Source organism: Myxine glutinosa, chromosome 1, assembly GCF_964187855.1.
Source record: "Myxine glutinosa chromosome 1, kmMyxGlut1.1, whole genome shotgun sequence".
Lineage (NCBI taxonomy): Eukaryota > Metazoa > Chordata > Myxini > Myxiniformes > Myxinidae > Myxine > Myxine glutinosa.
In genome coordinates, this window is record NC_136261.1 from 28,874,641 (window position 1) to 28,902,323 (window position 27,683).

The window sequence follows — 27,683 nt, forward strand, 5'->3', positions numbered from 1 at the left end:
ATGAGTTTTACTGCTAAGATAGAATAATTTGCTTTCAACCATTTCCCCCAATCTCTTTTTGCTCATTAGATAAAGAGATAATGGGGGAAAAATAGGTTGAAGGAATGCTTCTGGAAGTTAGGGGTTTCAGCGCTTGTGTCCTTGTTGGCGCTGCTGGCAGCCGTTAATTTACAGGTCATACGCAACTGCCATGGACATTTGCCTAGCATTTTAATTCAGTTTCTATACATCGTAACAAGCGATACTTTCATCACAATTACAAGTTTGAAACATCTTCACACAAATGTCTAAAAAGGAGCCAATTTATTGTTCACACTTGTATACCATACAGTATTCGTTCAACATTTCACTCGCAGCGAAGAGAGATATAAAAAATATATAAAGCAGGAAGTTTTGGGACAGCACCATTCAAAAAGGTCTTCACTTTATTACATACCGAGAGGTTGGTCAGATGGTAGCACTGTGAGGAAATGCATTTGCAGAAGAAGATGTTTTTTAACGTGATGGAACCTTTTGCAAATATGAACTTTTAAACAGACATCAGTCCAAAAATAATAAATAATAAAAACTTTTGACAATTTGATGGTAAAAGACTGATGAAGGCATCTTATGAACATGGCGTTGTTGTTTTAAATTGGCTCAAAGTTTTAAAAAGCTGTCGGAACAAACACATTCAGCCAAAGTTACACTCTTGGGGCTCCATTCGAGCTGATGTAAGGAATGGTGGAAATCAAAGTTCCAGTCTATGAAGTATAAACAGACGTCAGAGGAAGTCCATACTGTTCCGTCACTTCAGTAGGACCGCTCCTGCTTTAGGTAGAGGCCTTATCCATAGTCGGTCTGGGATGACAATGTTTACGAATGAACTGCAAAGCACACAGAAAATATGAAGAGATCGTGGATTACGTGGAGCAAGAAAAGCTACCTCCACAATCATAACCACCAGAGCATATAAAAAGGGTAAACAAGAACGACATTTAATGCTACCTGAACAGGATCTGGGATAACCATGCGTACATTATCACAGCAGCACTGAATGGAACTTTTAAAGTTTGACAACTTCTTCCGATAGGCCTCATCAAGGCAATGTGTGGAGGATTGTGCACCTTCCCAAATGCCAAAAGGTCCAATGCTCTAGGGCCTCCAAGATTTAAAAAAAAATCCATGTATGAGTAATTACTGCACTGTTGGCCAGATATAATGGCTCGCTGAACCTGAAGGCATGCCATCTTGACCTGCATTTTATTTAAACCCCTCTTCCTCCCCTCCAATATTCACCCCCAACACACCGGAAGTGCCTCATATGCATGAGCTCCCAGACAGCAGAAGGAAAAAAAAACTAATTAGGTTCAAAAACCCAGGCGACACCAAATATCATACTAATTAATGTATTCGCTGCATGCCATTGCAATGACTGCCCACTTTATTGTTTCATCGCATCCAAGTTCCAGTTGGAATGTTCGTGTCGTTTTGTTCGGAATACATGTCATGATGCTACACAGCGCGAGATACTTTTCACCGTCAGAACTAATTAAAGCAATGCGGTCAGAAACTGGTTCACAGAAGTTTCAGAAGAGCATTTGCAAAATTGCCAAAATGGCCATCTACTGCTACTACAGAACATGTCATTCAAGGGAGTTTGCCACTACACAAGGCTGCAGCATCTATTCCAAGGCTGAGCTCTCACAATGGCGTCTTCTGAAAAGAGCTTCACGATCTGCAATATTCATGTATCTGATCTTTCCAAAGGGTACGCAGTGGGCAGCGGGGTGTTTTCCAAGTGTGTGGAAGCTTGGTGTTTAGTGCCGATGTGTATTCAGTGTCAGAAAGTATTCACACCCCTTGACGTTTTTCACATTTTTTGTTACAGCCTGAATTAAAAATGGATTAAATTGAGATTTGTTTTGTCACTGATCTACACATAATACTCCATAATGTCAAAGTGGAATTTTTTTTTCGAATTTCTTTATATAAATTAAAAATGAAAAGCTGCGATGTTTCGAGTCCATAAGTATTCAACCCCTTTGCTATGACATTCCAAATTGAGCTCAGGTGCATCCAATTTCCTTTGATCATCCTGGAGATTTCTCTACAACTTGATTGGAGTCCATCTGTGGCCAATTCAATTGATTGGACACGATTTAGAAAGAAACACATTTCTATACAAGGTCCCACAGTTGACAGAGCATGTCAGAGCAGAAAACTCTGCCATGAAGTCCAAGGAATTGTATGTAGAACTCAAATAAATAATTGTGAGGAGGTATAGATCTGGGAAATTGTTTAAAACAATTTCCAGAGTGTTGAAAGTACCCAAGTCAACAGTGAGCTCCATCATTTGGAAATTGAAAAAATATGTAACTACCCAGACTCTTCGTAGAGCTGGCCGTCCGACCAAACTGAGCAACTGGGCGAGAAGGACCTTAGTCAGGGAGGTGACCAAGAACCCAATGACCACTCTGACAGAGCTACAGAGGTCATTGGCTGAGATGGGAGAAGTTGCCGGAAGGACAACAGTCTCGACAGCATTTCACAAATCTAGGTTTTATGGGAGAATAGCCAGACGGAAGCCACTCCCGAGAAAAAGGCACATGACAGCATGCCTGGAGTTTACAAAAAAAAGGCACGTGAAAGACTGAGAGCATAACGCAAAATATTCTGTGGTCTGATGAGATGAAAATTCAACTCTTTGGCCTGAATGCAAAACACTACATCTGGCAGAAACCGAGCACAGCTTATCACCCATCTAACACCATCCCCACCGTGAGGCATGGATGGTGGCAGCATCATGCTATGGGGATGCTTTTCAGTGGTAGGGACTGGAAGACTGTACATATAGAAGGACGAATGAATGGAGCCAAATACAAGCAAATCCTTGAGTAGAACCTGCTTCAGAGTGCGCAAGACCTCAGACTTGTTAGGGATAGGGTTAGGGTTACCCTAACACTGCAGGGGAAAGTGGGGTTAGGGTTAGGGTTAGGTGTAGTGTGTCGGTGTATTTGGATATTTGGATAATATCCAAATACAACCCCATCTGGAGGCGGGGAACATTTACATCCCAACAGGACAATGACATCAAGCATACAGCCAAAGCAACACTGGAATGGCTTCAGAACAAGAACGCAAAAGTCCTTGAGTGGCACAGCCAGCCGAAGCCCAGACTTGAATCCCATTGAGAATCGGTGGAAAGACTTGAAGATTGCTGTTCACTGACACTCCTCAACCAACTTGACCGAGCTTGAGCAAATCTTCAAGGAAGAATGGGAGAAACCCCCCAAATCCAGATGTGCAAAGCTGATTTAGTCATATCCATGAAGACTCGAAGCTGTAATCACTACCAATGTAGGCACTTCTATGAAGTATTGACTCAAGGGGCTGAATACTTATGTAAAATAGATATTTCTGTATTTCATTTTCAATAAATTTGTAAAAAATTCTAATAACATGTTTTCTCTTTGTCATTGCCAGAAGTGTGGCTGTGCAGCGATCACAGTTCCCCTGCATATTCCAATTCTACCTGCACTTTCACCGAGTTATCTTTTTAACCCCTGCCCACTCGCTCTTCCACGAGCCTCAATTATGCATACAGAAATTTAAAAAAATATATCAAAATCCACGATCTTTTCTACATCACCTTCCTCAACCGACTTACTTATAGAATAGAAAACTAGTCTTGATTGTGAAGGATAGTACCTTAATCATGAAAACCTCTTTTGCTCCGGTGGGCTAACTCCCAAAACATCAGCTGCTCTGTGCTTCCCACAGCCGTTGGCATACTTTAATCAATGTTGTGTTCATTCCATGCATTCCTCTTACTTCCAGATTACTGTTTTCTTCCCACCCCACGTATTACTTGCAAAATCGAAGATTTTTCAAGTAGTTTGGTCGGTTGCATTTGTTATTCTGTCTGTCTGCCTGTCTGTTTGTTTCTCACTCACCTACAGGTCACAATTCTAAACGGATCATCAAGAAACTTCACCAAGTTGTAGAGGTTGTCACAATTGAGAAGCCTGTTGATTTTGAGGGCAAAGGTCAAAGGTCATCTGGAGGTCAAAGGTCATCTGGAGGTCAAATTTCCAAAATCATCTATTTTCATCTGAAAAACCGTCAATTTTCATCCGATTGACTTGGGAATTGAACAGCATTTGCACATTGGGTCACTAAATAGGGAAACCAACTATTTTCGACGTCAAAAGTCAACTCAAGGTCAAACCTCTAAAATCATGAATTTTCATTGAAACATAGGGGTAATACCCCTGGCACTCACCTGGTAGAATAAACCTAATGGTATTTTAAACCAATTTCAATGGTTGCTAGAAGACAGGGCAGCATATAGAATCATACTAACATAATCATAAGACTTTAAATAAACAAACAAACAAAATATTTGGGGGGGGGGGGCATCTCCCCCACCCCCCAACCCCATATACCTCCTAAGACCCAAATTTTTCTATTGCCTTGAACGAACATTGGTACACATACGTGATTAAAGTTGTGGTGAAGTTTCATCGAAATTGCATGTGTAGTTTCAGAGAAAAAAGGAAATTGCTATTTTTAGGGGGGGGGGGGGGGGGGGGAGAGGTCAAATCTGGATGCACTTTGACCCCCGGTAGACCAGTAATGGGGCAGATTTTTTTTAATGCCGTGAACAAACTTTGGTACATCGTGGGTGAGGAAGGTTGTGGTCAAGTTTCATCGAAATATTGTGTGTCGTTTCAGACTAGAAAGCAAATTTCTATTTTGGGGGGGGGGGGAGCAGAGGGGAGGGGTGGGGGCGTCAAACCTGGATCCACTTTGACCCCCAGTAGACCAGTAAAGGGGCAGATTTTTTTTAATGCCGTGAACAAACTTTGGTACATCACGGGTGAGGAAGGTTGTGGTCAAGTTTCATCGAAATATTGTGTGTAGTTTCAGACAAGAAAGCAAATTTCTATTTTGGGGGGGGGGGTGCGGGGGGGGGGGGGGGGTGGGGGCGTCGAACCTGGATCCACCTTGACCCCCGGTAGACCCCCTTAGACCCAGATTTTTTTAAATGCCGTGAACAAACTTTAGTCACAACACATCAAATATAATTTGTGCCAAATTGGTTGCAATCCCATCAGCGGTTTTGGAGACGTTTCAAGTGTTCACGGACGGACGGACGGACGACGCGCCATCGCATAAGCTCCCCTGAACTTCGTTCCAGGTGAGCTAAAAATCATAAACACATCCCAAACTCTGAAATAAAAATCATAAACCCATCCCAACCCTCAAAATAAAATTTATAAACCGATCCCAACCTCTACAAAAAACATAGGGGCAATACCCCTGGCGCTCACCTGGTCGAATAAACGGTGTACTGCACCGACTAAAGGTATTTTAAACCAATTTCAATGGTTGCTAGAAGACAGGGCAGCAAGTAGAATCATAATAACATAATCATAAGACTTTAAACAAACAAAAAAATACCTATTTCGTGGGGCAAACTCCCCCCCCCCCCCCACCCCCACCCCGTGTACCTCCTCAGACCCCAATTTTTCCAATGCCTTGAACAAACATTAGTACATCATAGATGATGAAGGTTGTGGTGAAGTTTCATCAAAATTCTGTGTGCAGGTTCTGAGAAAAAAGCAAATACCTATTTTGGGGGGCAAGCCCCCCTCATAGACCACCTTAGACCCGGACTTTTAAAATGCTGGGAACAAACTTTGGTACAACACGGGTGATTAAGGTTGTGGTCAAGTTTCATTGAAAGCATGTGTGTCGGTTCAGAGGAAAAAGCAAATTCCTATTTTGGGGGTCAAACCTAGATCCAATTTGACCCTGGTAAACCTCCTTAGACCCTGATTTTTTTTTTTAATTCCGTGAACAAACTTTAGTCACAACACAACAAATATCATTTGTGCCAAATTTGGTCGCAATCCCATCAAGTTTCAAGAAGTTTCAAGTGTTTACGGACGACGCGCCATCGCATAAGCTCCCCTAAATCTCGTTCCAGGTGAGCTAAAAATCATCACTTTTCATCCTATTGACCCGAGCTTTGATCAAGATAGTCAATTTTAATCTTGAAGAAATGGACAATTTGATGGATCAATGGCAACCTTTTTGTGGGGGGGGGGGGGGGGGGGGGAGGGTGGATTTTGCCAGTATCGTGCTCTGCATGACGTCTTCTTGTTTTGTTTGTTCATTTAATTGCTTGTTACATCCACCTGTTGCTGCCCATCCCACTGTCAGTGCATTGTCTCCCACCCACCCCTACCCATCACCTCGCTCTTCCATAAGGCCAGCTAGATCATGTATTCAAAATGAAACTTTAAAAATCCAGGATCACTGGTCACTTTCAGTCCTTTGTTCCTCTTTTCTTCAGCTTGTGAAACCTTCTTTCTCAGTCTATTCAACCCCACTCTTCTCTCACCATTATCTCTCTTCACGCAAACTGTCCGACTCCTCCATTGCAGCTTTCTCTGTCTCCTTCCCTATTCTCTCTATGAATGCTGCTCGTTCATTCCTCGTTGCATCATGGTGTCATTCAGCCCTATTGTCAATGCATTGCCTTCTATCTTTTGTCATCCTACTTTTCCATAAGTCTCGACTATATACCAAAATACAAAGAAACTACAGAGTTCACACAATACCTTACCCTGCATAGTCTTGTGAAAAAGGACTTGGGTGGGATCTGCAAGCAGCAAATTTGATTGGTCGTAATGACGTGAAATGCCGGAATATTTTGTCCAAGTACTGTACTGCTAAACAAAAGGGGTTTGAAAGTGCCAAAAGGCGATTTCTGTTCCAGTGTTCAAGTACAGGGTCCGTCAGGGAGGTGTGACGATTTTCAGAAAACTCGTACACAGTTATTTTTTAGTCGAATTTCAATTTTTATTTTTTTTAAAGACTACATATATAAGGCCATGTAATACACTGTAACAAAGACATTTTAAAAATGTAATTCATGTTTGAAAAATGACATCATCTAAATAGCGGCCGTTCTTGTCCAAGCATTCTTGCAGACGCGCGGAAAAGTTCCAGCATTTCTCAGCACAGCAGCATCCCTCAGCAGTTCCAGCATTCTTTCTGCAAACGTAAACCACCGTACGAAATCATTCTGCTGCAGTTCTTGAACCACCATGATTTTGTACGCATGATAATGAAGGTCCAAGTGCAAAATTCGACGAACTGATCTGTCTGACATCCGTAGAGCGCGAGCGTGCCGTACCGCTGACCGAAGAGGGCTGGCCTCCACAGCTTGTCGAACCCTTTCGATGTTTTCCGGGGTCCTAACGGTTCGATCACCTCCCCGAGCTGCTCCCGGCCTCACAGATCCAGTTGTCCTGAAGTTTTTTACCCACTTCAATATTGTGTTTCGAGACGGAACGGCGCCACGTCGACCAACATTGAAGTGAGTACGAAATCTGCGCTGTGTAAGCACCACCGAACTACCCGTTTGAATAAACGTCTCAACAACAAAGACGCGATGTTCAATCGTCCACAGCTCCATGGCTACTGAAATGGCGCCTAACAATGAGTAACCAACAGCCATCACGGATGCGCTAGACCCCCCACTTGCATTGTTATACCCAATTCAAACATGAATTACATTTTTTAAATGTCTTTGTTACAGTGTATTAAATGGCATTATTTATATATGTAGTCTTTAAAAAAAAAAAAATTGAAATTCGACTAAAAATAACTGTGTACAAGTTTTCTGAAAATCGTCACACCTCCCAGCCGGACCCTGTATATACTGTAATAAAATAAAATAAAGATTTTAAAGGTTGTAGAAAATTCAAAAACAATATTTTTGAAATTTCACCGCTGTTGATGCAGTCTTTTACACCACCTTATTGAACATGTTATGCTAATTCTTTGTGCCCGTTGTTTGCGACATCGTGAAAAACAGAAAACTTCCAGTTCGCAATTTGTGCCAAATGAATGAATTTGTGCCAAATGTGGAATTATTTTTTTCTTGACTGCCAGAGAGGCAGACAGTTAAAAACTTATGTCACTCTGTGCATGTCATTTTCAGATTCATGTTCCGATATGTGTTCGAAATAAAACATTCAACTGAAATCAAGTTGTTCCCCGATCATAAACTGACGTTTGTAGACAGAAAAACAAACAAAGTGAACCAATATTGCTTAACCCTGCTTTATGCTGGAGGGAGGGGAAGGTTAAAATGCCATATTATACCATCAGTTTACAATCATTCAGTTATGATATGGCCAGCTTGAATTAATTTGTGGTTTGAGGTTCAATGCCAATTGTCGGGTCAACTGTAGCAATGGTTGTGTGATCGATGATTACTTGAGAGGGGTCTATGCTTATAGTGCAAAGGAGTTGCTGGCTGTACTCATGCCAGTAGGCCAATTGGTCATTGTAAACGGATCATAATTGGCTGAGGATACAAGGCCATTAAAATGTAGAGTCTATGAAGACTTCTTGATAATTACACAAGTAGTCTGTATATCTTTGATCTTTGCCCCCAACATCTTAGGTTCTACTGCTTGGTCCTGTAAGTATTTTTCTTTGTCACGTTTGCTTTTTTTCCTCTTGTTTAGGAGGATCTGATTATGGTGGAGCTGACACTGATCCACCAAGGTCGCCTTAGATATCCATTCAGCACGTTTGTCGTGGTGTGCTCTGAGGATCTGCCATGATGATGAAACAGAAATCAAAATATTGCATTTGGAGTCATCAGAAGGAACGCAAAAAGAAAAATTAAGTAAAGAGCAAAGATGGATAAGATAAGATTGGGGTTTCAGCCGCTGCTCCTCAACCCTCAAACCCATCCAAGCAGAGCCAGGTGAACCTTCCAGAAAAAAAAATATTCTGCGAGAATTCACTTCTCCGAAGACAGTTAAGGAAAGAGAGGAATAAAGAAGAAGCAAGAATTAGAATGAATAAAGAGAAATATGAAAAAGTAGAAAGAAATGTGAATGAGAAAAGAAAAGTAGAAAAGAAAAGTAGGAAAGAGGAAAGAAAAGCAAAGTAGAAAAAAATAAAAGAAAAACTAATATAAAAGAAAAGTAGAAAGAAATTAATGACTCATTGATCACTTGTTTTAAACATGGTGCAATTGGTGTTAATGTTCACTGTCGGTTCATCCAAAGCCTGTAATCTATTAAATAGCTCAAAAGTGGATTATATACTGTGACCTCCCTCGACATTCAAGTTTGTCAACAGCGTAATGTTTGGTGATTGAATCCACCATTGATCCGGCCATTGATCAGAAGGACAGACGAGGTGATCGTTAAAAACAATTTCAAATTTTACCTTCACATTGATTACCAGTTGGCTGTGATCTGTATTTGGTAAATCCATGCGCATTGGTCAACGCATACCTGCACCTGGTGGAAATAAGTCTTAACAAGGGGAAGAAAAAGTTGTAAAAACGTATGCACTCGCCATTGCCCTTTCTTTAGCATCAACCACTTGTTCCATGACATTTCTGAGGTCAGTGTGTTCCATCCCAATTTCTGCATTACACTCGCAAACAAGACCGAGCATTACACAATGCAGAGCCTCGCCGGGGTATTTGGCTAGGCAGCTCCTTGAACACAGGCCAATGAATGCAACCTCCTTATAGATCAAAACATTTGGAATTTTACATATATATATTTGAAATACAAAATTTATAACCCTACTTTCATTGCAGTGCAAAGCTGCTTTCATATGATGTGCAATTTTTAAAGTGCCATATAATTAACAATAGAGAGTGTGTGTGTATGTGTGTGTGTGTGTGTGTGTGTGTGTGTGTGTGTGTGTGTGTGTGTGTGTGTGTGTGTTTCTTGATTTCAAAATTTCAATTTCAATTTTCTAATTTCAATTTCTTGATTTCAAAACAGGAATTTCAAAAACCTACAAAATAAGTAACGATAACAAAATAGACTTGATACAACACCATATAAATCACTCAAAGATGAGAAGACTGTTAGTTCGGGATAAACACCATAAATTACCAAACATTTAGTGGATCCCAAAAATGCACAAACACCCTTGCAAGATGAGGTTCATCATCGCAAGTAAAGAATGTTGTTTGAAACCTTTGTCGGGTAGTATAACAGCGGCGATTAAACGAATCTATAAATGCTTAAAAAACTACCAAGAAAAAGTGAAGTTTTATTCTGGTATTAAGATATTCTGGATCATTGACAATTCCAAACCAGTAATCGACAGTGTCCACAACATTAATAACAAGGGTAAGGCAAAATGTCTTTCAACTTTTGATTTTTCCATGTTGTACACAAACATTCCACATGACAAGCCCGTAACCGCATTGGACAGAGCAGTAGATAAATCGTTTGCAGGAGGTAATAAAGTATACATTAATGTATATCAAAAAAGAGCACATTGGTGCATGTGTGTAGTGTGTAGTGTGTAGACTGTAGATGATGCTCAAGAAATTTCATCTTGATCGGATGACGTTTTGTACTTGTCGAATTATGACATCAAAATGGAAGCACCTATGACATCATCATTAATATATGTTATTCCACATGGAGAACAATGAGCCATGTCTCAATTTTTTCTATGTAGCACTTTCGGAGATATAGAGGTGCAAAGGTTTTCGGTTTTTCCAAGATGGCACCTATACTACGTGACCTATGACGTCATAATTATAATTTAAAAATTCTACAGGTGGAGTTGCACCTATGGTGAAAATTTCCTGTCAATCGGACCAACGGTTGCAGAGAAAATCATTTATTCTGTGCGGACAAACAGACAAACAAACGGACTCAAATGCAATACCCTCTCCTCTGGCGAGGGTAATAATTAGGACTGTGAGAGCAACCACACACAGCTCTGACCTTGTCAATAAATTACAACAACTAGTCAGACGTATGTTAGCACAAGGAACTACAGTTGGCAGATTAAAAGAAGTTTTCTTTAATATCATAAAACGACACCAAATCAAATTAGTAAAATACAATACGAATAGTAAAAATATTATTCATGAGATCTTTATGTAAATACAGTACAATATAAGAATTAAATATACTACAAATCAATGTTGCTAGGAATCAGTGGTTGCTGGGATATGGCAGCGTGCAAAAAACCGTTATAGGTGACAGTTTCAACATTCGAAATACAGTTTGATCCAGAGGTAGGTGGTGTGGTCATGCTGGTTGGGTGTACATGGTTTATTTAAGGTAAGATGTGCATGATTTAATGTATTATCATATCATAGAGTGTGAAAGGAAAGTTATAAATATATGATAATGATAATACATTAAATCCTCTAGCGAGTAAAGTTTGAATAAGTGAATGTGGAATTCAAAGATCATTGATGGGTTGACTGACTGCCTGGATGCAACTGAGGTTGTGGATCTACTGATGTACCATCTATTGATGTGGATCCATGATCGAGGTTGTGGATCCGCCGTTTGGAGAGGTCCTGGGCTGAAAGGTTTGAAACCTCGAGGAAGAACGGTGCCCAGCTGATGATCCATGCAGTCGGGAACTCGTCAATTGCTTACAGGTTAAGGCTCTTGCTTTAGGTAGAGGAACTATGTTTTGAGGTTTACAATTTAAATAAAGTTGACTATGGGATGTTGTGAAATTAACATCATTTACAGAAATCCTTTAAATTATTTATATTTAAGTTTAGGAACAACCGATACTGTACAATTAATTAAATGCATTTTAAAATAAGAATTGAAATAGAGAAATAAGAATTGAAAATCATAAGAGATAGAATTGTGAGAAATCAAAAAAAAAAAGGAAAAAAGATGTGTGTGTGTGTGTGTGTGTGTGTATATATGTGCATATATATGTGTATGTGTTGTGTGTGTAGTGTGTGTAGTGTGTGTAGTGTGTGTAGTGTGTGTAGTGTGTGTAGTGTGTGTATGTGTGGTTGTATGTATGTGCATAAATATGTGTGTGTATATGTGTATACGTGTGTGTACGTGTGTGTGTACGTGTGTGTGTGTGTGTGTGTGTGTGTGTGTGTGTGTGTGTGTGTGTGTGTGTGTGTGTGTGTGTGTGTGTGTGAGATAGAATTGTGAGGAACAGAAAATGAAAAAAATGAGGTGTGCGCTGACCTTTATTTGAAACGTGCCAACTCCCTAGTCAATTTGCTTGTCGTGCAGAGGCCGCTAAGCATACAGCAACGGCGCTCTAATATTCGAGCCTGGCAGCAGCGTAACCCAGTGTCAAGGAACCTCAAAAAGATTATACCGAAATGTTATATCTGCAGTCCAGGTGGGAATTTGTAATTTCTTTAGGGTGCTGTCGATAACCCACCTAATCTTCACGACAGGACAGTGCGATCTTTAATGTCCACCAACAACCTGTGTGGGCAGACGTGTGCTCCAGGTTAACGTAACGTCCGTCCAATGGATGGCGCACACTTCTATGCTTCGTCCTGCATGCAAAACACCAGGGTGAAATTTTATAGCTGGGTCGACATTCAAACTCGGATCGACACTCTCATATATCCTGCCAGGCCAACCAGCAATTTTTCCCGCAAAAGGGTTAAAGCCAAATAATGTGCAAGGCTTTCTAAATGAAAACATGCACTCCGAAAAAGAGTGTGCCCCCAATACAAAAACAGCTGTCGCATCCTTTAAACCCCCAAGTTGTTTATAAATCTTCCACGAGCCGAGACTTGGAATACAAAAATTACTTTCCTGCCAGTTTCCCCCAAACACGTTGTTTTTCTCCCCCACAATCCTTATAGCGGTATAGCGGACATTACAGTTACAATGTCCAATTTATTCCACTCAGCCAGGAGATTTGCTAATCTGGCAATCACGCTGTGGAATGTGTTTGCAGTTTGTACTCAACGTTCACACACATGTTGTGCAGAATTCCCTAAATTATTTGTGACCGATGGCAAAAAATTAAGTGGGCACAACCTTCTGGGATCCTCAGAAATCGTGAGTCTAAAGGAGATGGACATCCAAAGACAGCAACTGGAACATCGTTATTGGAATTTTGAATCTCGATGTTTGATTATATACAAACCTAACCCTAACAACCCTAACCCTAACAACCCTAACCCTAACAACTAACCCTAACAACTAACACTAACAACTAACCCTAACCCTAACGGACAAATATATACAACAGGCCCTTGATAAAATGCATCACGCCTGCGCAATGTTAGAATGGGTCTTCAACATCGGGTAAATTAAAAACGAGAAAATATTCTAACTCGAGTGAAGTCGATAGAGCGTCGTCGCAAATCACCACGCTTCCTACCTGAAGCAAAGTTTAAATTTGGCAACAGGTTCCACCAGGAATTCGACCCAATATCAGATTTTGAGTCGAATACAAAACACCCAAAAATACTGCTCCGAGACGGTCTGCCCTTTTTGATAAAAATCGGACTGTCGAGGGAATAAAATGAAACGCAAGCAAAGGAGCTTGGAGTTGAAGAAACATCCACCGCACACCCAACCCCAACCACTCACGAAATATAATTTATTGACATAGTGAACCTGACTATATACCACATTCTCCTTGCACGTCCATCCATATGCATCCATTATTGTGGTTTTATTGAGTCTGGTGTTGGCTTAGCCTGGTCCGAGGTCCGCAAATTGAGTACCAGTTAACTGGTAATTCCCTGTGTGTCACAAGAGGTGACTAACAGGGTTGGCGGCAGGAAGAGCATCTGGCCATGAAACGCTGCTTCAAAAAAAGGGGACCACGGTGCCTGAAAAAGGCCAATCCCTGCTCTGCAGGGGGGATAAATGGCCTCCAAAGGTTGTCTCTCATTGTGGTTTTATTGGTCATAATTACACTGGAGCTAGAGAGCTTGGAGTCAACAAATGCGACACACACTCAATCTCTCTCTTTCTCCTACTCCCCCATTTCTCCTCTCTCTCTAAACCCTGAATACAATGGTCGACAAAATACCAATCTATATCTATATAATTATAAAATTGAAATCTTGCGTGTTTGTATGTAACATTCGATCGGTCCGGGGGCGTGGCTTACCCCTTTGAGAGAGTAGTAATATCCACCATTTTATTAACTCGCATAGCTTTGAGGCCTGTTTTGTAGGCCCGTGGTGTCTTGCTCTCTCTCTCAGTTTTATTTCAAATCAAATTCGATATATCATTTCATTTTTCACAGTCGCTAACATAGTTTTAGACTCGGTTGAAAAAAAACGGGAAGAAAATCCGATGAAAGTTTCCGTTTATAGAACGAAATGAATTCTGAAAGGCTTGTATCTTCAAGGCCATTGAGTCTGTTTCACGCCTTTATCTTCAATGTAAGTCGCCATCTGATTTCATTTTTATCGATGGTTTTAGACTCGGTAAAAGAAATAATTGAGAACATTCACGCACACACGGGAAATTGCAGAGATATATTTTAAAAATCGCGCCACGTTTATATACGAAAATACACCGCCTAAAATAACAGGCATACAGTATATATCTTCGTCACTTCATTCAACATTATTACCCGGAAGTAAAATATGTTCAGGAAATTACCGAGAGATATTTCTTCGATTTTTTTTATTATTTATATGCGCATACACTTTAAATAGGTTTATTTGAAATCTTTAATTTTCACAATGTAATTTATTTGTCATTTGATTATCGGCAAAACGATAGCACAAACACAATACTATTTGCAGGAAGAATGTCGTATCAACCCTCCGACGGCGCTACGGACGCGGACAACGAATCACACCTCACGTCTATGGACGAGAATAGCAACATCCGCACGAATCAGTCATCAATGATTTTCATTGACGCGCCTGGAAGTGGAGGCACAGGGAAGACGTTTCTTATTAACCTGATTCTCTCTAAAGTGAGAGCGAGTGGAGAAGTTGCCCCCTGCGGTGGCCTCATCTGGCATAGCTGCTACCCTCGTGCCTGGTGGAAGAACAGCGCACTCAAGGTTCCAAATCCCTCTGACACCGAGGGAAGATGGCGTATGCAACATCGATAAAAATTCCACTATCGCAGACCTCTTTCAAAGTACAAAACCCATCGTGTGGGATGAGTGTCCTATGATCAGGAGAGAGAGTTTCGAGGCTGTGGATCGCACGTTGCGTGATGTATGTGACAAAGACGAGCCTTTTGGAGGGATCTTGACGATATGCTGTGGTGATTTCCGTCAACGTGATCGAGATAAGGGCCGAAATCACGTGTCACAGGTAAGTGATTTAGAACGCTGGAGAGGTGAGCCTTATGGCTTGCTGGCCCAAATAATCTCCCTGATGATGTCCAGCGTTCGCTTTAGTTCTATTCTCATATCTATTCAAACTGGCATTGACCCAACGGGTCATGGGTCGTCTAGGGGTAGCATCATCATCATCATTGGCTGAGGGGTAGCATCATTGGCTGAGGCGTAGCATCATTGGCTGAGGGGTAGCATCATTGGCTGAGGGGTAGCATCATTGGCTGAGGGGTAGCATCATTGGCTGAGGTGTAGCATCATTGGCTGAGGTGTAGCATCATTGGCTGAGGGGTCGCATCATTGGCTGAGGGGTAGCATCATTGGCTGAGGGGTGGCATCATTGGCTGAGGGGTAGCATCATTGGCTGGGGGGTGACATCATTGGCTGAGGGGTAGCATCATTGGCTGAGGGGCGACATCATTGGCTGAGGTGTAGCATCATTGGCTGAGGGGTAGCATCATTGGCTGAGGGGTAGCATCATTGGCTGAGGGGTCGCATCATTGGCTGAGGGGTAGCATCATTGGCTGAGGGGTGGCATCATTGGCTGAGGGGTAGCATCATTGGCTGAGGGGTGACATCATTGGTTGAGGTGTAGCATCATTGGCTGAGGGGCGACATCATTGGCTGAGGTGTAGCATCATTGGCTGAGGGGTAGCATCATTGGCTGAGGGGTAGCATCATTGGCTGAGGGGTAGCATCATTGGCTGAGGGGTAGCATCATTGGCTGAGGGGTAGCATCATTGGCTGAGGGGTAGCATCATTGGCTGAGGGGTAGCATCATTGGCTGAGGGGTAGCATCATTGGCTGAGGTGTGACATCATTGGCTGAGGGGCGACATCATTAGCTGGGGGGTGGCATCATTGGCTGAGGGGCGACATCATTGGCTGAGGGGTGGCATCATTGGCTGAGGGGCGACATCATTGGCTGAGGGGTGACATCATTGGCTGAGGGGTGACATCATTGGCTGAGGGGCGACATCATTGGCTGAGGGGCGACATCATTGGCTGAGGGGCGGCATCATTGGCTGAGGGGTGACATCATTGGCTGAGGGGCGACATCATTGGCTGAGGGGCGACATCATTGGCTGAGGGGCGACATCATTGGCTGAGGGGCGGCATCATTGGCTGAGGGGCGGCATCATTGGCTGAGGGGCGACATCATTGGCTGAGGGGCGGCATCATTGGCTGAAGGGCGGCATCATTGGCTGAGGGGCGACATCATTGGCTGAGGGGCGACATCATTGGCTGAGGGGTGGCATCATTGGCTGAGGGGCGACATCATTGGCTGAGGGGTGGCATCATTGGATGCGGGGTGGCATCATTGGATGCGGGGCGGCATCATTGGCTGAGGGGCGACATCATTGGCTGAGGGGCGACATCATTGGCTGAGGGGCGGCATCATTGGCTGAGGGGCGACATCATTGGCTGAGGGGCGACATCATTGGCTGAGGGGCGGCATCATTGGCTGAGGGGTGGCATCATTGGCTGAGGGGTCTTCTCCTCACTGCTCATTACTAAAAACTGCTCTTCTATGTGAGGATTGATAAATAAAAGCAATTAGAACCAGTAAATTTAGTTTTATATGGCATTTTGCCTCTCTATTAGAAAGTGTGAGAAAATTATATATCTTCACCATAGGTTGACCTTTGACCCCCACTGTAACCATGGTAGCCCCTTAATTATATATAATAACATTGACCCAACGGGTCATGGGTCGTCTAGTATAAAAACAAAAATTTGACGTTCCTCATTCCATTGTGCACAATATCTCCTCTTTACATGTGGAACTCATAGAATGGACAACGAATGTGCTTTTCGGCGCCTGCAATAAGATACAATATTGAAATGAAATAAAAAGGAACGCGTATGAAAGCAAGTTAAGCCAACACGGCGACAGGTGAAAAATATGATTAAACATAGCTTGGGGTACTGCTGCCACCGCGGAATTAATATCGTAATAATAAGATTTGCAAAAGCAAGCGAAAACGTTCATAATCATAATAACGAGACTGGAAAAGGTGAGCGGAGTGTACAAGAGAACAAGAAAAGAAAAACAAGGACAAACGAGTTCATGGTAAAAAGAAACGTCCCTAAAGCAGGAACCAATATGCCTAGGGAATGGAACTGTCAAGTACACTCCAAAAAAACATAAATTATCATTTTTATCCTTTTATTTTTTCATGCGCCAACTCTCGTCCGACAATGGACGGCACCAGTCTTCTTTCAACTTCTTTCTTTCCTTCATTTCAACAATGGACAACTTCTTTCCTGGAAGTCCTTGCAGTGTCCTTGTGTTTTATACTTCTCCCACCCCGCCCCCTTCCCACGCCTCCTCCCCTCAAGCCCTCTCCCTCCCACAGATCTCCCGATGTTGTGTTTGTGTGCTTCCCTTTCTCTCCCCATCTTGTCTACCGCTCCCCTTATTATATGTTTTGTGTGCTTGTTTGATTTTTTTTGTGTGATAAATGTTAGGTCTTTCATGAGCCTCGATCCTGTATACAAATTTTTTTTTTTAAACAGTTCCCAATCCTGCTGGAAGAGGTTATCCAAAATGTCGAAGGGCAATGTCAATTGGCATCACGTGTCGTTTTCCCCCACACTTTTTTCATTAAAAAAAAATAAAATAACAGTGGGATATTGTGATCGGCTCTGTATGGCTGTCCGTCACGCTAGCTCCTCCAAATCGGTTGTGCGGAAATTCACCAAACTTGGTAGTTATGAATGAGGATCACCACATGGCACGAAGGTTCGAGAGCAGTATAATTTCTGGCCTCACACCTGGGGCCTGGAGCGAGTACAAAAGGTCAAATGCCATATCTTACTATAATTCACCAAATGTCTGTCTGTTCCCAGGTACCGCAAAAACGGCTGAACCGATCACAACGAAATTTTGGGTGGGTAATCCTGGGACCCCCTGGAGTAAAGTAGGCTATATTGTTTTTCCATTTTTTCCAAGTTTTCCAATTTCCAGTTTTTCCAAACACGATGGAATAATATTTACCGATATGAACAGTGATGTGGCTTTTATTGAAATTCTACAAATACTGTTTAGATTTTGATGATTTGCGTGTGATGTGATTTAACGGATGTTTATATGACTCGTTTAAAATTAAAAAAAGCCTTCAATTTCTGATATTTTGCCTTTTCATTTGGGCCTCCCAATTGAAGCCCCGCCCGTAGGGCCGGTACCTTTGCTAGTAAAGGTAATCAAGAAAGACTCATGAAAACTCATAACGAGAACAAATGTGATCGGATAGCTTATACTCTATTGAATGGTACCAGGATTCAGTTACAGATTCTACTGATGCGCGACCGTGCCACGGTGAGGAATTTGGAATTGGGCCGAGGCATCGGCACACAAATGCCCACTCTTGAAAAGGCACCGGGAGATAACGTACTCGTACGCAACACACTGCCTGCCAATCACCAGGATACGTTTAAAGTCAGAATGGGAAATGAATAGACCAAACAGCTCAAAAGTGAGAATTCTACTGGGGAAAGATTCTTATTGTGTCGGATCTTAAATCTACGCTGCGGAATTCCCAACTTCACCTGTGGAATTGTGATTCTGTGGAATCTAAAGCTCTCAATATCATTGAAATCTCCTGAGATGTGGCAAAAGCACAAAGTCTGTTGCTTTCACCTCACAGGGAGATTGCGCGGTGGACTCCGATCTTCTTTTCTTTTTTTCTCCACCTTTCCTCTGGTTTAGAACCATAAGCTCTCTCATGCCTCTGAACAAGCTCCCTGGCAAATTCATGATGTTGATTCATCGTGATTCAACTCGCTCTCCAAGTTGAACTCCCAATAATCAAACTGATTGGATATCTCATTTATTATCATGTCCATTGAACCACCTTCCCAAGGCTGTTCTCTCCCACTCTAACCTACAGAGCTTCAAGCAGGAAGTGCACCAGCAGTCCAGCACCACCATGTCATGTAATAGAGTCCCATTTTATTCCCCACCACACTCATCTTCTTCTTCTTATTCTTTAATGACCACCATTATCCCACCTTTAGTGTGTGATCGGTCGGGGGAAGCTTGGCCCGAGTCTTCTTGAACCGGCTGACCAGGCCTGACGTTCAACTAGTTAGGGCAGGAATTTGGAATCTGGCCATGGTGCCATGAATATCTCACCAACTCATTTTATTTCCCCATCCTTACCCCATAATCATTTTTACCCCCATTAACCCTTCGTAAAAAACCCTCTTACTTTCAGGTTAATATGTTTCCTCCCCTCATCTCTCTTTTTCCGTTCTTTAATTTCTTGCTTATTGTGTCACACTGTTGCCCTACTTCCCCAATTCTGTTCATATCCTCCATAATGCCTCGATCTTCCGTGATCTTCAATATTATTTAAGGTTGGGAGGGGGGCGGGGGGATTTTATGTATTATATATACATATACTGTGCATTCAGAAAGTATTCAGACCCCTTCTCTTTTTTCACATTTCGTTATGTTGCAGCCTTATGCTGAAATCGTTTAAATTCATGTTTTCCCTCATCAATCGACACTCAATACCCCGTAATGACAAAGAGAAAACAGGATTTTAGAAAGGTTTGCAAATTTATTAAAAAGAAAAAACTGAAATATCACATTGACATAAGTATTCAGACCCTTTGCTATGACACTTGAAATTTAGCTCAGGTGCCTCCCATTTCTCTTGATCATCTTTGAGATGTTTCCACACCTTGATTGGAGTCCACCTGTGGTAAATTCAATTGATTGGACATGATTTGGAAAGGCACACACCTGGCTATATAAGGTCTCACAGCTGACAATGCATATCAAAACAAAAACCAAGCCATGAGGTCGAAGGAACTGCCTGCAGAGCTCAGAGACAGGATTGTGTCGAGGCACAGATCTGGGGGAGCCTCCAAAAATATTCTGCTGCATTGAAGGTTTCCAAGAGCACAGTGGCCTCCATAATTCTTAAATGGAAGAAGTTTGGAACAACCAGGACTCTTCCTCGAGCTGGCCGCCCGGCCAAACTGAGCAATCGGGGGAGAAGGGCCTTGGTAACAGAGGTGACCAAAAACCCGATGGTTTTTGCGGCCATCTCTCGGAAGAGTCCTGGTTGTTCCAAACTTCTTCCATTTAAGAATTATGGAGGCACTGTGCTCTTGGGAACCTTCAATGCAGCAGAAAATTTTGTTGTAGGCTTCCCCAAATCTGTGCCTCGACACAATCCTGTTTCTAAGCTCTGCAGGCAGTTCCTTCGACCTCATGGCTTGGTTTTTGCTCTGATATGCATTGCCAGCTGTGAGACCTTATATAGACAGGTGTGCGCCTTTCCAAATCATGTCCAATCAATTGAATTTACCACAGGTGGACTCAAATCAAGTTGTAGAAACATCTCAAAGATGATCAAGAGAAATGGGAGGCACCTGAGCTAAATTTCAAGTGTCATAGCAAAGGGTATGAATACTTATGTCAATGTGATATTTCAGTTTTTTCTTTTTAATAAATTTGCAAAACTTTCTAAAATCCTGTTTTCTCTTTGTCATTATGGGGTATTGAGTGTAGATTGATGAGGGAAAAATGAATTTAAACGATTTCAGCATAAGGCTGCAACATAACAAAATGTGAAAAAAGTGAAGGGGTTTGAATACTTTCTGAATGCACTGTAGGTATTGTAAAGCAAAAAAGTCAAAAATATATTCTGCCATCTTTTCTTTTCAATTAGATCTTCATTACTTTGCAAATTACACCAGAAACTAGAACGCCACTCAGTAGAGCGCGTACTCCCGCCGTGGGTTTAGTTGGAATAATACGTTTTGTTTAACATCCCCTCTCCCCAAAACAATAAATGAAAAAGAAAGTCAGCTCTAATTGCCAGAGAAGTAATTTTGATATATCTCGGAATTAGAGGAGAAAAACATCATTTAAGAATAAGAATAAAACCTTTAATGCAGTAAAACATAAAAAATCTTTCCCAAAAAATTTTCCCAAAAAAATTCCTGGATCCGGAATAATATCCTGAGCTTCACAAAAACGAAACAATTCTTCCTTATCCAAAGGGCAATCATCCCAACAACTTTCATCCAAATCCGTTCAGAACTTTTCCAGATATCTTGTTCACAAACACACGAACACACACGGACGGACACGATCGAATGCGTTACTCCCTGGCAGGAGTAATAAACCTGAAATTCGCAGAGCCAGAACTAGATTTATTTATTTGGTCTGGGAAGCCCATGTGAGGTTTCTTCTTCTTCAGCCTCTCACAACCCTGGGTGAATATGCGATCTTTTTTAAAAAAAGTTGGAATTTTGCCAAATCTGTTTTATTCGTTTGTTAATATACCTCAGCCATTGACAAATCTGGAACTAAGTCTTTATAAGTTCATCGAATACTGACACCGCGAATGACATTCGCTGAGCTAAATGTAGATATCTCTTCCGAGGTAAAAACAAACAAACAAAAAAAAACAGTTTTAAAGCATTATACGTATCAAACGATACATTTTATGAAACGGGGAAACCTAATAGACACTTTGGTGGTTTTAAAATGACAGAATATGTCTTTATTAGAAAAAAAAAATGAACATTGAAGACGACGCTGCTAAAAAAATATACACCGCTCTAACGCATAACCACAAGTTTAAACTACATTTACAACAAATATGAAAACTATTTTCATATCACAATGTTAAATATAGAATATATAGAAGATAATGTTAAAAAAACATGAGCCCTATCTTCCAATGGTAAAAAAATCCTTCAAAAAATTCCTGGATCGGTAATAATATCCTGAGCTTCACCAAAAACTAATCAATTCTTCCTTATCCCAAGAGCAATCATCCCACCAACTTTCATCCAAATCCATTCAGAATATTTCCAGATATCTTGTTCACAAACACACGAACACACACACACACACGGACGGACACGATCAAATGCGTTACTCCCTAGCGGGAGTAATAAACCTGAAAATCGCAGAGCCAGAACCAGAATTATTTATTTGGTCTGGGAAGCCCATGCGAGGTGTCTTCTTCTTCAGCCTCTCACAACCCTGGGTGATTATGCGATCTTTTTTTAAAAAAAGTTGGAATTTTGCCAAATCTGTTTTATTCGTTTGTTAATATACCTCAGCCATTGACAAATCTGGAACTAAGTCTTTATAAGTTCATCAAATACTGACACCGCGAATGACATTCGCTGAGCTAAATGTAGATATCTCTTCCGAGGTAAAAACAAACAAACAAACAAAAAACAGTTTTAAAGCATGAAACGTATCAAACGATACATTTTATGAAACGGGGAAACCTAATAGACACTTTGGTGGTTTTAAAATGACAGAATATGTCTTTATTAGACCAAAAAAATGAACATTGAAGACGACGCTGCTAAAAAAAATACACCGCTCTAACGCATAACCACAAGTTTAAACTACATTTACAACAAATATGAAAACTATTTTCATATCACAATGTTAAATATAGAATATATAGAAGATAATGTTAAAAAAACATGAGCCCTATCTTCCAATGGTAAAAAAATCCTTCAAAAAATTCCTGGATCGGTAATAATATCCTGAGCTTCACCAAAAACTAATCAATTCTTCCTTATCCCAAGGGCAATCATCCCACCAACTTTCATCCAAATCCGTTCAGAACATTTCCAGATATCTTGTTCACAAACACACGAACACACACACACACACACACACACACACACACACACGGACGGACACGATCGAATGCGTTACTCCCTGGCGGGAGTAATAAACCTGAAAATCGCAGAGCCAGAACCAGAATTATTTATTTGGTCTGTGAAGCCCATGCGAGGTTTCTTCTTCTTCATCCTCTCACAACCCTGGGTGAATATGCGATCTTTACAAAAAAAAGTTGGAATTTTGCCAAATCTGTTTTATTCGTTTGTTAATATACCTTAGCCATTGATAAATCTGGAACTAAGTCTTTATAAGTTCATCAAATACTGACACCACGAATGACATTCGCTGAGCTAAATGTTGATATCTCTTCTGAGGTTCAAAAAAAAAACAAAAAAAAAAAACAGTTTTAAAGCATCATACGTATCAAACGATACATTTTATGAAACGGGGAAACCTAATAGACACTTTGGTGGTTTTAAAATGACAGAATATGTCTTTATTAGAAAAAAAAATGAACATTGAAGACGACGCTGCTAAAAAAATACACCGCTCTAACGCATAACCACATGTTTAAACTACATTTACAACAAATATGAAAACTATTTTCATATCACAATGTTAAATATAGAATATATAGAAGATAATGTTAAAAAAACATGAGCCTTATCTTCCAATAGTAAAAAAATCCTTCAAAAAATTCCTGGATCGGTAATAATATCCTGAGCTTCACCAAAAACTAAGCAATTCTTCCTTATCCCAAGGGCAATCATCCCACCAACTTTCATCCAAATCCGTTCAGAACTTTTCCAGATATCTTGTTCACAAACACACGAACACACACACACACACGAATGCATTACTCCCTGGCGGGAGTAACTAGAACAGCACTCGCTAGAGCACATAACTCACCAGGCTGAACAGTTTATGTTTTGTATCCCACCGATAGGCCAGATCTGGATTCGGATCAGGATCTTCACCAAAACAAAAACCAATTCCTCCTTGTCACAAACCCAACCTGTCCACCAAGTTGTCTGAATCCACCCATATCTGTTTGAAATATTACGCTATATACACAAGTATTCAAACCCTTTGCCTAATTAACGCTAAATCGCTTAAGAAGCAATTTTTTTTTTTAGAAGGTTACAAAATAATTGCAATATGTTTCACCTGTATGTAATCAGTGGTTTAACTTAAAGATTAAGCTCCCCCACTTATTGAAAGGGTTTTAAGGTGCAACTCACCTGGTCAACCAACAAGGCAAACATGAAGACCAAGGAACTTTCCAAAGAGGTCAAACATAAAGTGGTGAAGAAGCACCGTTCAGGAGCGGGTTATACGAAGATATCAGCGTTACTCATCATCCCTTTGAGTACGGTGAAATATATCATTACGAAATGGAAAACATATCATACCACTCAGACTCTACCCAGATCAGGTCACCCATCCCAACGCAGCAGCTGGGCAAGCAAGAAATTAATTTGTGATGTCACAGTAAATTCAACAATGACTGAAATATCTGCAAGGGTCTATGTCTGAGATGGGGGTCAGTGTTCATCAATCAACAATATCCCATTCCCTTCACAAAGCTGGTCTCTATGGACAGGTGGCAAGAAAGAAGCCATTACTGAAAAGGACGCATCTAAAAGCTCGTATGGAGTTTGCGAAAAAGCATCTCAATGATACTGTGGACATGTGGAGAAACGTTTTATGGTCAGACGAGACAAAAATTGAAATGTTTGGTCTAAATTCAAAGTGTTACGTCTGGTGCAAGCCTAACACTGCACATCACCCAGGCAACACCATCCCCACCGTCAAGCATTGTGGTGTTAGCATCATGTTATGGGGCTGCTTTTCATCAACAGGGACTGGCAACCTTGTCAGAATAGAAGGGACAATGGATGGTACAAATTACAGGAAAATCCTTGATGAAAACCTTCTCGAGTCAGCCATGAATCTGAAACTGGGTAGGAAATTCACATTTCAGCAGGATAATGATCCAAAGCACAAAGTACAAAAGCCACACTGGAGTGGCTGAGTAAGAAGAAAATAAATGTTCTCGAGTAGCCCAAAGTCCTGACTTGAACCCAATTTAACATTGATGGCGAGACTTGAAGGTTGCAGCGTCCATTGATGATCCCCATCAAACTTGGCTGAACTCGAGCAATTTTCAAGTGAATAATGGGCAAATATTTCATCATCTCACTGTGTAAAGAAGGTGGAGACCAACTACCCAAAAAGACTCGTAGCATAAAAGCACTACAAAAAACACTAGTAGCGTAGAACTAAAAAGACTAGTAGCATCTAGCCCTTAAACAAGCATCGATCTTGTATACAACAAAAAAAAAAAAAAAAACTCGTTGCTGTAAAAGGTGCTTCTATCAAGTACTGAACTGAAGGGCTGAATACTTTTTCAACCAGTGAATATTGATTTGTACATGTTTTTTGCAGATATTCCTGAAATGTAACCCCCTTAAACTATAACAGTGTTTAGTTTGATCTCCTCAGTTATGAATAAAAAAGTTAATTTCGAAAAATTGTTTGTACAGAATTTGTAATTCATTGAAATGTGGCATTATTGTTAGGGGGTGAATACTTTTGCAGGCCACTATCGTTTTTGACCTCATCTGTCAATTGAACTCATTCTTATTTAAATGTGAAGAATCATTTTAAAAACTAAAAACTTATTGTATCCGGACATGGATTTTCAACAAAACGTAATCAATTTGTCCTTGTCACTCACCCAACTAGTCCACCAAATTTAGTCCGAATCTGTCCTTAACGTTGCGAGATATCCTGCTCACAGACAGACAAACAAACAGCCAAGCAGACAGACAAACAGGGATGAAAACATAACTGTTTGGTGGCGGAAATAATGCCAGAATGAAATAGAAGTGCATATTCAGTGATGAGGACATTGGATTGGCACCCCAAAGCTTATCGATTCGGAGCCGGCTAAAGGCGGCAAGATTAAGGATTTAAATTTAAGCTTCTGAAACTCTAACCTGTCTCAAGAGAGTTCATAAATCAAAGGTTTTTGACAAGCCCCACACACCATCTGAGAATGGTGGTGGCCGCAAACAAGCTTGAAGACTGAGATGATCCAAAGAAGTCTGATTAAAAATTTTTTGCAAAGCTTCTTGCATTCATCTTGCAAAGAAAGTGTGAAAGCATCAATGAAGTCACCTAAAAATAAAATATATACAAATATAAAGGATCTGCATGATCATACCGATGGTTTGACTTGGGGGTGCCCACGAAATAAATAATCAAAATTCAAACATTACTATTAAGGGCATAATGGTGTATTACCATAACGGGAGTCTCAGCTGATGGTACTGGGTGCAGAATGACATCAAAGGTACTCTCAGCCACCAAAATATCAATCCCTTTATCCCTCCGATTCGGCATAGCTTACCTTCAAAGGAAACAGTTGCAACCCCAGTTTTGGCTTAACGAACAGACAAAGGCCCCAATGAAGCCCCTCCGGTTACTTGCCATCACCTTCCCTAAACCCCAAGAGTTTTAAGGTGCACCTCACCGATATAATCGATACCGATAACCAACTCTCTTCTCTGTCAGGAAATTGAATTTTGTTGTCTTTTTTTTCATGCAGGCATGTAACCTGATGCATGCATTCGATCGGTAGTTGCAGAGCGCATCCAATGTACAAGACACCATGTCGCTATCAGATTCATAAAACCCCATCTGGTTCAGTAATGGCACATAGGGAGGGGATTTGCTGTCTGCCATATCCAGTATATATTCAGTGCAAATCCACACTTTGTGGTTGACATCATGCCTTTTGGGAAACTGTGGATGCACAAAAGCATTCGACACTGCACAATTTCAGACAAGCCCTGATCTTTTCGTTTTTAATCTTACTATAATTCACCAAATGTCTGTCTGTCCGTTCGAAGGTACCGTAAAAACTGCTGAACCGATCGCAAACATATTTTGGGTGGGTAATCCTGGGATCTCCAGGAGTAAAATAGGCTATTTAGTTTTCCCAATTTCAGCTTTGGTCTCCAGCATTCTCAGGTTTGGACTCCCGCATAACATTCGCGTTCGCATAACGTTCATTGTGACGATGTTCTCATTGTGACGATGTATGTGTTCACGGTAGTGTTTGACGTGACGGTGTGAACGTAATTTCGTAATGTTTTTCGTTTCGTAATCCTTTGATGAACGTTTAATGTTTAATGAATGTTTAATGCCCTTCGATGTCCGGGGCCGCATGCGCGCTACACTGGACGGGCCAGCGTGTACCTTGCCCTTCACCGTCATGCTCGGGTAAACCGCTGAGCCCCATCCGTGATGGGGACTGTGGCTTGAGACAGTGTCCCTCGAACGAGGAATTCCCAGTAAGCGCGAGTCATCAGCTCGCGTTGATTAAGTCCCTGCCCTTTGTACACACCGCCCGTCGCCGCACAAACATCACAATGAAACACAATCACAATTGACATATTCGTGCAATTCGAGAAATGGAACTTTTATCAGCAATGTCGTCTATCCTGAAGTTCTAAGCTGAAGAAGAGGTACAAAATCATTCAATTCTCTTCCCTAAAGAAAAGCGTACAGTTGATATCACGATTTGAAACACGATGGAATAATATTTACCGATATGAACAGTGATGTGGCTTTTATTGAAATTCTAAAGATACTGTTTTGATTTTGATGATTTACGTGTGATATGATTTGACGGATGTTTATATGAATCGTTTAAAATAAAAAATTTCTGCCTTCAATTTCTGATATTTTGCCTTTTCATTTCGGCTTCCCAATTGAAGCCCCGCCCCTAGGGCGGGTACCGTTGATAGTCTATAAAATTCTCAAAAGTTTTCAAAAATGTCAAAAACTTTCAAAAGTTTTTTAAATTCTCAAAGAGGTACCGTTTTCTAAAGTCGTATGGCAATTAAGTGGGCCGAGACAAGTCAGGAACTTGCTAACCAGACCAC

At 41.1% G+C, this 27,683-nt stretch overlaps 1 protein-coding gene across 1 annotated transcript in view; it reads right to left on the bottom strand.

Annotated features, from left to right (window-relative positions):
* Positions 1–284: 284 nt before the first annotated feature.
* Positions 285–27,683, bottom strand: part of LOC137422150 (uncharacterized) — a 92,996-nt gene continuing 65,597 nt past the window's right edge. Inside the window, exon 9 of the mRNA XM_068108913.2 lies at positions 285–866. Coding sequence (XP_067965014.2) covers positions 813–866 — 54 coding nt within the window. The 3' untranslated portion in view covers positions 285–812. The remainder of the gene's footprint in view (positions 867–27,683) is intronic.